The 12227-nt window shown below is 42.4% G+C and overlaps 1 protein-coding gene across 2 annotated transcripts in view; it reads right to left on the minus strand.

The window, feature by feature from the left end:
* Positions 1-12227, minus strand: part of SLC35A3 (solute carrier family 35 member A3) — a 43286-nt gene that overhangs the window by 15979 nt on the left and 15080 nt on the right. The window contains exons 3-4 of one of the 2 annotated variants that reach the window (XM_008064716.2): positions 10923-11127; positions 4026-4180 (exon numbers count right to left, since the gene is read on the minus strand). In XM_008064716.2, coding sequence (XP_008062907.1) covers positions 4026-4180; positions 10923-11109 — 342 coding nt within the window. In that variant the 5' untranslated portion in view covers positions 11110-11127. Of the gene's footprint in view, positions 1-4025; positions 4181-10922; positions 11128-12227 lie in introns of those variants that run through there. The other variant, XM_008064715.1, reaches the window with a different exon arrangement.

The raw sequence follows: 12227 nt of genomic DNA on the forward strand, positions 1-12227 counted from the left end.
AGAGACTGTATTACTGCATCTACCCAGAACCAAAGCCAAGGCACCCTGCCCAATCAGCACTATACAGATATCCACAGGAAAATGTCTTTCTCTGCAGAAGCGAACCTATAAAATCAGAAGCAGCAGCTATTAGACCAGACTCACAGATACCGAGGTGAGGACACATGAAACATGAGGCAGCAATGGAACAGGACACCCTCAAAGGAACACAGTAGCTCAAACTTCCCAGTAAAAACGACAGATATGAAGTACCTGGAAAGGATTCAGAATAATGATGTCTCAAAGTTTGGTGAGATACAAGAGAACACAAATAGACCATTTTTAAAAAATCAGAAAAACGGTTCATAATCTGAATGAGATATTCAACAAAGAGTCAGATTCCTTAAAAATAACCAGACTGAAACTCTGGCAAAGTACATACACAGATGAAAAAGAGACGTAATGATAAACAGTAAGACAGGAAAAATGAGCAAAGGATATACAAAACAGCCAGAACACAATGGGTAAAATGACAGGAGTAACGGTAATCTACCAACAATAACTGTGAATGTAAACAGATTAAACTTCCCACTGAAAGAGTATAGATCGGCTAAATGGACTTTTAAAAACCATGACTTGATATATGCTACCTACAGAAAACCTACTTCACCTGTAGAGACACACAGATTGAAAGTGAGGGAATATAGCCAGGCGTGGTAGCGCGCGCCTGTAGTTCCAGCTGCTTGGAAGGCTGAGGTGGAAGGATCGCCGGAGCCCAGCAGGTCGAGGTTGCGGTGGCTGGGAGTGGCCACTGCACTTCAGTCTGGGCGACAGAGTGAGACTCCAACTCAAAAAAAACCAGCCGGGCTCGGTGGCTCAGCCTGTAATCCCGCGCCTTTGGGAGGCTGAGGTGAGTGGATTGCCTGAGCCCGCGGGTTCGAGACCCGCCTGGGCAGCAAGACCTCATCTCTACCATAAATCAAAAAATCAGCCGGGTGTAGTAGCGCGCGCCTGTAATTCCGGCTACTTGGAAGGCTGAGGCAGAAGGATTGCCGGAGCCCAACAGGCCAAGGCTGCGGTGGCCAGAAGTGGCCACTGCACTCCAGTCTGGGCGACAGAGTGAGACTCCAACTCAAAAAAAAAAAAAAAAAAACCAAAAAAACTCCCCAAAAAACAAAAGCAAAAGTGAGGGAATAAAAAAACATATTCCACACAAATGGAGACCGAAAGCAGGATTTGCTATACTCATATCAGATAAGACAGATTTTAAGTTAAAAATTGTAAAAAGATCCTGTAATCCTAGTACTTTGGGAGGTGGAGGCAAGATAATTGCCTGAGACCAGAGGTTCGAGATCAGCCTGAGCAACTTGGCAAAACCTCATCTCTACTATAAACCAAAAAATCAGCGGGCGTGGTTCCTGTGGTTCCAGCTCCTTGGAAGGCTAAGGCAGGATTGCCTGTGCCCAGCAGGTCAAGACTGTGGTGGCCGTGAGTGTGCCACTGTACTCCATCCTGGGTGACAAAGTGAGACTCCAACTCAAAAAAAAAAACCTGTAAAAAGAGACAAAGAAGATTCTTATAGAAGTACAAAGGGATCAATTCAGCAAGAGGAAATAACACCTCTAAATATTTATTTACCCAACACCGAAGTACCCAGGTACAGAAAGCAAATATTAGTTGTTCGAAAGGCAGACAGACTCCAATATAATAGTAGTGGGGACTTTAGCATCCCACTCTCAGCATTACACAAACCACTTAGACAGAAATTCAACAATTACACACTAGATTTTAGCTTCACTTTAGACCAAATGAACCCATTCACCTTTACAGAACATTTTCTCCAACAGTTGCAGAATGTACATGCTTCTCATCAGCACATGAAACGTTTCCAGACCACAACATATCTAGGCCACAAAACAAGTTTCAACACATATTTAAAAATAAATCATGTCAAGTACCTTCTCAGAGCCCAATAAAATAAAACCAGAAATTGACACCAAGAACTTTGGAAACTATACAATTACATGGACATTTACAACCTGCTCCTGAACAGCCACTGGGTCAATGGAGAAGGAAACCTAAACATTTCTTGAAACAAATGACAATGGAAACATAACATACTAAAGCCTATGGGACATACTAAAAGCGGTGAGGATGGGGAAGTTTACAATAATGAACCTTACATTGAGAAGGTGGAAATATTCAAATAAACACCCTAACAATTCCTCAAGAAACTTTTAGTACTAATAGAAAAGAACAAATAAAACTCAAAATTAGAAGAAGAAAGAAATAATAAAGATCAGAGCAGAACTAAGTGAAATAGAGAAAAAAAATACAAAGAACAAAAACCGTATGATCATCTAAATAGATGCAGAAAAAGCATTTGATAAAAATTAAAACATCCCTTTGATGTTTAAAAAACCCCACAACTTTGTGATAAAAATTCGCAACAAATTAGGCATAGAAAGAACATACCTCGCCAGGTACAGTGGCTCACACCAGTAAATGCCAGTACTTTGGAAGACTGAGGAGAGAGGACTGCTTGAGCCCAGAAATTTGAGACCAGCCTGGGCAACAGAGCAAGACCTAGTCTCTGCAAAATAAAAAAAACACACTAGCCAGGCACAGTGGTGTGCGTCTATAGTCCCAGCTACTCGGGAGGCTGAGGCAGAAGGGTCGCCAGAGCCCAGGAGGTCAAGGCTGTAGTGAGCTATGATCAAGCCACTGCACTCCAGACTGGGTAACAAAGTGAGACCATGATTTAAAAGAAAAGAAAAATATACCTCAACATATTAAAGACTATATATGACAAACACACAGCTAACATATAGACTGGAGAAAAGCTGAAAGGCTTTTTTCTAAGAACTAGAACAAGACAAGGATGCCCACTTTTTTTTTTGAGTTGGAATATCACTCCATTGCCCAGGCTCTAGTGCAGCAGCACACACTTGGCCACCCCAGTGTCGACTTGCTAGGCTCCAGCTATCCTTCTGCCTCAACCTTCCAAGTAGCTGAACTACAGGCATATGCTACCAAGTCCAGCTATTTTTTAATTTATTGTAGAGACAAAGTCTTGCCAAGTTGTCTGGGCTAGTCTCGAACCCACAGGCTCAGGCAATCCATTCTCCTCGGTCTCCTAAAGTGCTGGGATTATAGGTTGAGCAACCAAGCTCGGGCAGAGTGTCCACTTTTAACACTCTTATTCAACATAGTTACTTGTACATAGTCCTAGCCAGAGTAACCAGGTCAAAGAAAGAAATAAAAGGTACTATGAATATATATATATATATATGGCCTATCAACATATTCAGTTATGTTGCAGAATATAAATTCCAAATACTCAAATCAGTAGCATTTCTTTTTTTTGAGTTGGAGTCTCATTCCATCACCAAGGCTGGAGTATAGTGGCATGCTCACGGTCACCCAGCAACGACCTGCTGGGCTCTGGCAATCCTTCTGCCTCAGCCTTCCAAGTAGCTGGAACTACAGGCGCATACTACCACGCCCAGCAAAATTTTTTTTAAATTTATTATAGAGACGAGTTCTCACCATGTTGCCCAGGCTGGTCTTGAACTCACGGGCTCAGGCAAGCCTCTCTCCTCAGCACCCCAAAGTGCTGTGGTTACAGGCTTGAGTCACCGCACCCAGCCATATCAGTAGTATTTCTATACACTAATAATGAACTAGCTGAAAAAGAAAGCAATTCTATTTAAAAGAGCTACCAAAAAATATCTACCTAGGAATATACATAACCAAGGAGATGAGAGTTTTTCTACAAGAAAAACTATAAAACCTTGATGAAAGAAATTAAAGAGGACACAAATAGAAAGAATTCCTATACTCACAGACTTGAAGAATTACTATTGTCAAAATGACCTTACTACCTAAGGCAATCTAAATGTTAGAGGTGATGGATATCCTGAATACCCTGATTGGATCATTCACATTGTATGCATGTATCAAAATATCACATGCACACATAAACATGTACAATTATCATTATTAGTTTAAAAAATTATTTAAAGAAAGAAACATATTTGAAGTACCTGGTAAGTAGCTGCATCCAGATTTGACAGTGCCACATACAGTAAGTTATTCTGAAGAGTGTAGATCCCTGAGGGAATAGCAAGTTTCAGTGTCTCCATAGGCTTATTCAGAATTTCATCGTGTAGTACTCGGTTCAGTGCTCTGAGACTACATTCTAGAAGTACAACATGAGAAAAATCAGTCAATAATTTAGAGGAAGTTATGTAGCCTCTCTCAAGGCCTCAGTTTTCGCATGTGTAAAAGAAGAAAATTGAGCTACATGTCAAGATACTTTTAATTTTAAAATATACTTTATGATGCCATGTTTTCAAATGCCAAATGTTCTAGGGTAGCATATCCTTGTGTTTTTCATTCTGATAATCAAATTTTGTTGTAGCAACATCATAAAAACTTTACTTTGTGCATTCCTTTTATCATCAGCCATTCCTGCCAACTAATAATTGTGAAAGCTTCACTCATAAAAGGTAAATGAGTTGGGAAACGGGTCTGGTTGTAAACAACTAACTAAACTAACATTAGCTCAGCCCAGAGACTCTGTCATATTCAGCAAGTGGCTCGATCCAGAACTCTAAGCACAGGACTGAGGCTCCCGCTCTAAGCATACCTTTTACCTCAACTCATCTCGCTTTGCTTCACCGACACTGCGTTTTTGCAGTTTGAAGGTTTGTGGAAACCCTGCATCAAGCAAGCTAAAGAGGGTGCTTACGTCCAGCTGGGAAGTAAGGGCATAGTCCTTTGGGAAGAAGGCCCTGGGGTGGTGGGGTGGGAAGGTGGTCCTGGAAGCAAAAGGACCACTCCTAATGACTGTCCCCGACCTGAAAACTATCGCCCTTAGCCCTGGAACAGGCTGCCAGCCTGTGTCTGGAAGAAGGCCTATTCTTCCTCTTGAAGACCTTGAGGCCAAGGGGAGCCCATAGCAGCGCCACCATGGGTGGAGTGCCATTAACCAGGCGACGAGAGAGACAGCTGGGGCCAGAGGATTTCATAGTGAGGAGGGCTACTCCTTCCTGGTTGCATGAATCACTTAACATTGCCTGTAAAGGCCTTCTGAGATCTTTGTTGTACGCTTCGTACCCACTATAGCCCATCCTGGTGATGACCAGGCTGAAGTCATATCCTAAGGTTCAGCAGATCACCCTATAGAGCAGTATTATCTCTTTTCTGTTAATGCAGTATTGCTATTAACTCAGCCTGCATCTCTATATTCTGTAAATGGTTCAAACTATGTCCAAGAGAAACATACTTAGAAAAAAAAGAGCAAAAAATAAAATTTGAAGGTAAGAGGATTGCTTGAGTCCAGGGATTCGAGACCATCCTGGACAACTTAGCAAGACCTCGTCTCTACAAGAAATAAAAAAAATTAGCCAGGTGTGGTGGCACGTGCCTGTAATTCCAGCTACTTGGAAGGCTGAGGTGGAAGGATCGTCCAAGCCCAGGAGGTTGAAGTTTTGGTGGCCATGAATGTCCACTGCACTCCAGCCTGGGAGACAGAGTAAGACTCCAACTCAAAAAAAAAAAAAAAAGTAACTGTCTTAGAGTTGAATAACTCACTTTACATTTTTCTTCAATATGATCTTGAGGAGATTCCTGAATGGTGAAACATACATGACAATAACATCCAGGCACTATTATAAGATGCTTCTAGATACAGTATTGCATATATTTTGCCTATGACCTTCAACCTGTCATCTGTCGTCTACATGACTATTGCAACAAGGTCACCAGATGACTGCCGCACCCCTGGCTCTTGCTTCAGGCAGGAAGAAGCCACAAGAGGTTCGGTGGGCATCTCCCTGGCTTCTCTTATGGAATGGTGTGGTGCGGCCACCCCAGCAAAGGAGCTGGGAAACCAAGTCTTTCCCTTCATTTCCTCTACAGTAGAGACAGGAAAGGCAGAAGCAGTTGGAAATGCTCTGTGTACTAGCCACCCCACAGTATCAGTCACAGATACTGTCCAAAGACTTTTAAGAGATACATGCCTGGGCAGGCGAGACCTCATCTCTACAAAAAAATCAAAAAATTAGCTGGGTGTGGTAACACGCACCTGTAGTTCCAGCTACGTGGAAGGCTGAGGCGGAAGGATCACCAGAGCCCAGCAGGTCGAGGCTGCAGTGGCCGGGAGCGGCCACTGCACTCCAGTCTGGGCGATAGAGTGAGACTCCAACTCAAAAAAAAAAGAGATACATGAACCTCTCAAGAGAGATATTCTCAGAAACCCTATTACTTTACCAAGATTGACACTTTCAGATGATTTCATCTCCCAATATAAAAAGGAAAACTTTTCCCCTCCCCATCTCTCTTTAATTTACTTTCTAAATAAACAATATTTTCCAATCTAAAATATAAAAAATAAATTTTAAAAAAAGGAAAATTTTGATTATAAAGTCTTTTGAAGTGAAAAAAACTTTTTTTTTTGAGTTGGAGTCTCACTCTGTCACCCAGACTGGAGTGCAATGGCCGCTCTCGGCCACCGCAGCCTCGACCCACTGGGCTCTGGTGATCCTTCCGCCTCAGCCTTCCAAGTAGCCGGAATTACAGGCACGTGCTACCGTGCCTGGCTGATTTTTTGATTTATTGTAGAGATGAGGTCTCACCAAGTTGCCCAGGCGGGTCTCAAACCCGCGGGCTCAGGCAATCCACTCACCTCAGCCTCCCAAGGCGTGGGATTACAGGCTGAGCCACCGAGCCCAGCGAAAAAAACTTTAAAAGATAGCTGATAACCACACTTTCCTCACCCCAAAATAACAGTAAAAAATTGTTAACTAAGAGTTATCAAAAGATTTTCTTAATTTTACCAGAAAAATTATCTAAAATATTAGCTTATTTTAAATGCTTTTTTTTTTTTGGAGACAGTTCTCACTATGTTGCCCAGGCTGGATTTGATTCCTAGACTCAAACAGTTCTCCCATCTCAGCCTCCCAAGTAGCTGGGACTATAGGTATAGACCACGGAGCCCAGCTGCTTTTTGATGTTTAACTGATCAGTGCTATCACATCTATTTCCCTCTTCCTTAGGGAAGGTCTTGTCAATTCCTGTCAATTCCTGGTATTATTTTTTGAGTTGGAGTCTTATTCTGTTGCCCGCGCTGCAGTGCAGTGGCACACTCACAGCCACCGCAGCCTCGACTTGCTGGGCTCAGGTGATTCTTCCGCCTCACCTTTCCAAGTAGCTGGGACTACAGGCATGTGCCACCATGCCTGGCTAATTTTTTGATTTATTGTAGAGACGACATCTCCCCATGTTGCCCAGGCTGGTCTTGAACCCCTGGGCTCAGCTAATGGCCTCGGCCTCTCAAAGTATCCCATGCCTGGGATTACAGGCATGAGCCACCACAACCAGCTACTTTTTTTTTTCTGAGTTGGAGTATCACTCTGTCACCCAGGCTGGAGTGCAGTAGCATGCTCATGGCTACCCAAGTGTTGACATGCTGGGCTCAGGCAATCCTTCTGCCTCAGTCTTCCAAGTAGCCAGAACTACAGGTGCGTGTTACCATGCCCAGCTAATTTTTTTTACTTATTGTAGAGATGAGGTCTCACCAAGTTTCCTGGGCTGGTCTTGAACCTGCGGGCTCAGGCAATCCACTCACCTCGGCCTCCCAAAGTGCTGAGATTACAGACTGAGCCACTGTACCCAGCCTAATCTTTAAAAATTGATTGTAGAAGCCGGGCTCGGTGGCTCAGCCTGTAATCCCGCGCCTTTGGGAGGCTGAGGTGAGTGGATTGCCTGAGCCTGTGGGTTCGAGACCCGCCTGGGCAGCGAGACCTCATCTCTACAATAAATCAAAAAATCAGCCTGGCATGGTAGCGCATGCCTGTAATTTCGGCTACTTGGAAGGCTGAGGCTGAAGGATCGCCAGAGCCCAGTAGGTCGAGGCTGCGGTGGCCAGGAGTGGCCACTGCACTCCGGTCTGGGTGACAGAGTGAGACTCCAACTCAAAAAAAAAAAATTGATTGTAGAGACAAGGTCTCGCCAAGTTGTCTAGGCTAATCTCACCTCTGCCTCCCAAAGTGCTGGGATTACAAGCATAAATCAGCGTTTGGTCTTAAACGTCAATCTTTAATGCACCCAGAATCTATTTTTGTGTTCTGTGTGTCTATTTGGGCTTTGGTTCACTGCGAGGGGGTTTTACCTTGGTGCCTGTACAGTGCAACTATTTGGCTCCACAAGGTTAAATGCAGTGGATACTTCTGCTCGTGTCTGCCTGAACAGCAGGCACGACCTTTTCCACACTCCTAGTATATTTTCATGGTTTTCTTTCCACCTCGTGGGTGACACCTTTACAGTCTTCTTCTGCCAACTCCTCCTTCTGAGTCTGACCTTAAATACTGGGAAGGCAAGAGTGCTCAGCCCTTGGCCTTCTCCTCCTCTAGTATAACCTAAATTATCTCATCCAATTCTTGACTTTAAAGCAACACATCAGCTGACATGTCCTCGGGCTCCCTTTTCATAGACTCTACCATTTGACATCTTAATCTGAATGTCTTCTCGGTCTCAGACTTGATATGGCTCAACTCCAGTACATAATCATCCAGTAGTTTAATCTGAGAACCTAGGAATTGTTCCACAAACTGGATTCCTCCTTTTTTCTGGTCTTCGCATTTTAATCTACTAGCAATTCACGTCAGATGTAGTTCAAAAGAAAATACAGGCCAGGCATGGTGGCTCATGCCCGTAATACCAGGACTTTGGGATGCTGAGGCAGGAGGATTGCTTGAGCCCAGGAATTTGAGACCAGCCTGGGCAACATAGTGAGATCTTGCCTCTACAAAAAGAAAGAAAAACATTAGCCGAATATGGTAGAGTGTGTCTGTAATCCCAGTTACTCAGAAGGCTTAGGCGGGAGGATCCCCTGAGCCCAGTGAGCCATGATAATAATAATAATAAGAAGAAGAAGAAGAAGAAGAAGAAGAAGAAGAAAAATACAAATAGTCACAAAGCACATGAAAAATCATCATTGTTAGTTATGAGAGAAACACAAGTCAGAGCCAAAATGAGACACTGCTTCACACCTACTAGAGTGGCCACTAATAAAAACAAAATGGAAAATAACAAGTGTTAGAGAGGACGTGAAGAAACTGGAAAACTTGTACATTGCTGGTGGGAATGCAAAACTGTCCTGCTGCTGTAAAAAGCAGTTTGATAGTCCCTTAAAAAGTTAAATACAGAATTACCACATGACCCAGCAATTCCGACCCTAAATGCACATGCAAAAGAGAGGAGAGCAGGGACCCAAAACCTTGTACATCTGTGGCAGCGTCACTCGTTGTTCATCCCAGCACTATCCACAGGAGCCAGAAGGGAGAAATAACCCTGGTGGCCACCAACACATGAATGGACAAATCACTCATACAACAGAATATGATTCAGCCATAACAAGGAACAAAGTTCTGATATATGTTACAACATAGAGAAGCCTTGAAAACATTATGCTAAGTGAAATAGGCCAGACCCCAAACAACAAACATGATATGACTCTACCTATGTGAAATGTTTAGAATAGAAAAATTCACAGAGATGAAAAGTAAATCAGAGGTTCCTGGGGGCTAAGGGTAAGGGAGAATGGGAAGCTATTACTTAATAGTTAGAAGGGTGCCAGGTGTGGAGGTGGAGGCGAGAGGACTGCCTGAGCCCAGGGGTTCAAGACCAGCCTGGGCAACTTGGCAAGACCTCATCTCTACAATAAATAAAAAAATTAGCCAAGTGTGATGGCACATACCTATAGTTCCAGCTACTTGGAAGGCTGAGGTGGAAGGCTCACCTGAGCCCAGCAGGTCGAGGCTTCAGTGGCCATGAGCACACTGCACTCTAGCTTAGGTGGCAGAGTGAGACTCTGACTCAAAAAAAAAAAAAAATAGTCAGAAAGATTTTGTTTGGGGTGATGAAAAAGTTTTGGAAATAGATAGTGGTAATTGTTGTACAACATTTTGAATGTGACTAATGCCAATGAACTGTACACTAAAAATGATTAAAATGTTTCCACATTGAATTCCTAATAGGCAAAAAAATGATTAAATTGCCAAATTTTATGTCATATGTGTGTGTGTGTGTGTATATATATATATATATATATATATAGAGAGAGAGAGAGAGAGAGAGAGAGAAAGAGAAAGAGAGAGAGAGAGAGAGAGAGAGAGAGAGAGAGTATACACATACACACATATTTTACCACAATTTTAAAAAATTCAAAATGGAAACCCACTAAAACCCACCAAAACCAACTAAATGTATCCTTTAAATGAGTAAAGTATACAGTTTGTGAATTATATCTCAATAAAATTGTTTTAGAAAACTACATAAAATTAGTCACTGATGGAATAATCAATGAAGCAAATAAAATAAAAAACCTTTTAAAAATTACTATGATTCCTCTAAAGTTTCAACAGGCATACAATTATAAAATTTAGTCTTATTCTCAAATTAATATAAATGCAAGAAATTATCTCATATTTACAGCATTAGCCAGAAGAGACATGATGCAAATAAAATGTCTTTATTACTAGACTTAAACTGTCTTTTCTATTTTATCTTATTTGAGCTGGGGTCTCACTTTGTCACCCAGGCTAGAGTGCAGTGGCACAAACACAACTCATCACAGCTTCGACCTCTCGGGTTCAGGTGACCCTTCTACCTCAGCTTCCCACTTAGCTGGGACTACAGGCATGCACCACTGTGCCCAGTTAATTTTTTTTTTTTTTTTTGTAGAGATGAGATATTGCAATGCTGTCCACACTAGTTAAACTGCCTTAGTAAACATTTTAAGATATTGAAATGTTCTTAATACTAAGGCATTGGATAATGCAAGAGTTCAAATGTGTAGTTACCAATATATATTTAAATATATATGTAGTAAACTGAATAAACTGCACTGATTAAAAACAAAAAACCTAGATACCTACTGCTGTCTTTGTAGACTAATAAAATGCAGGTCATTATCTTCAAAAGTTCAGCAACAACCACTGCTGTGGAAGATAGATAACGAGGTCCCTCCTCTTTTAAAGTCCTAGAATAACGCATTGTTAGAACCAAACTGGTAGTCTGAAAGACCAAAATTCCCAAGGAAAGGTATTTTAGGTTGGCGGACATTGTTTTATCTTCATTTGCCTGAAAAACAAAATAAACAAGGCAAATAAATAAAATTACAACATACAGAAAATTGTATATTTGAAAAAAAACCCAACAGATTTCTGGCGCTAAACACAATGGAGTAGGAGCATTCTACCCCTTCTTCCTGTTAGTTGAAACTAAAAACCTTGGATCAAAGACAAAAAGCAACTACCAGAAGACTCTGAAAGGTGAAGAAAATAAGGCAAATTAACTGGAGACCTCAGGTCTTGAGGAATGTGACCCAGCAATAAATTCCCTAAAGATGTTTTGCCACAAGTCGGGCTCGGTGGCTCAGCCTGTAATCTCGCGCCTCTGGGAGGCTGAGGTGAGTGGATTGCATGAGCCCGCAGGTTCGAGACCCGCCTGGGCAGCGAGACCTCATCTCTACAGTAAATAAAAAAATCAGCCGAGCATGGTAGCACATGCCTGTAATTCCAGCTACTCGGAAGGGTGAGGCGGAAGGATCGCTGGAGCCCAGCAGGTCGAGGCTGCGGTGGCCGGGAGCAGCCACTGCACTCCAGTCTGGGTGACCGAGTGAGACTCCAACTCAAAAAAAAAAAAAAAAGATGTTTTGCCATCTGAGTAGACCAACTTGCATGTTACAGTAGCTCACAACCTGGAACTGCCAAGAGACACAGAACAACAACAAAGAAACCAAAGAAAAATCTATGCTCTAATCAAAGGACCAAAAAAACAGCAATCTTGCAGAATAAAACCATCTCAGCGGATCCTGTGTCATCTGAGGGACAGAGCCCTATGGTTCATCCATGATCTTGCACCATTTAGAGCAGAAGTGGTGGCCCTTTCCGCTCCCACCAGGGGTTGCAGCCATAGAGACGACAGGGCAAAGCCTGCCGACCATCCTACCCTAACACAAGGCATGGATCAGCAGAGAGGCATACCTTTTCTCCCTCCCCAAGGGGCTGTCCATGCACATAAAAGATTTTAATAGGAAGCAGAGTCTCATAAGAGAATATTCAAAATGTTTACAATATAATCCAAAAAGAGAATACTCATCAAAAACCAGGAAAATCTCAACTTTGATGAGTAAGCACAATCAACAACGCAGAAAAGACAGATGCTAGAATTAACAGACA

Source organism: Carlito syrichta, unplaced genomic scaffold, assembly GCF_000164805.1.
Source record: "Carlito syrichta isolate Samal-C Ts95f unplaced genomic scaffold, Tarsius_syrichta-2.0.1 Scaffold307934, whole genome shotgun sequence".
NCBI lineage: Eukaryota > Metazoa > Chordata > Mammalia > Primates > Tarsiidae > Carlito > Carlito syrichta.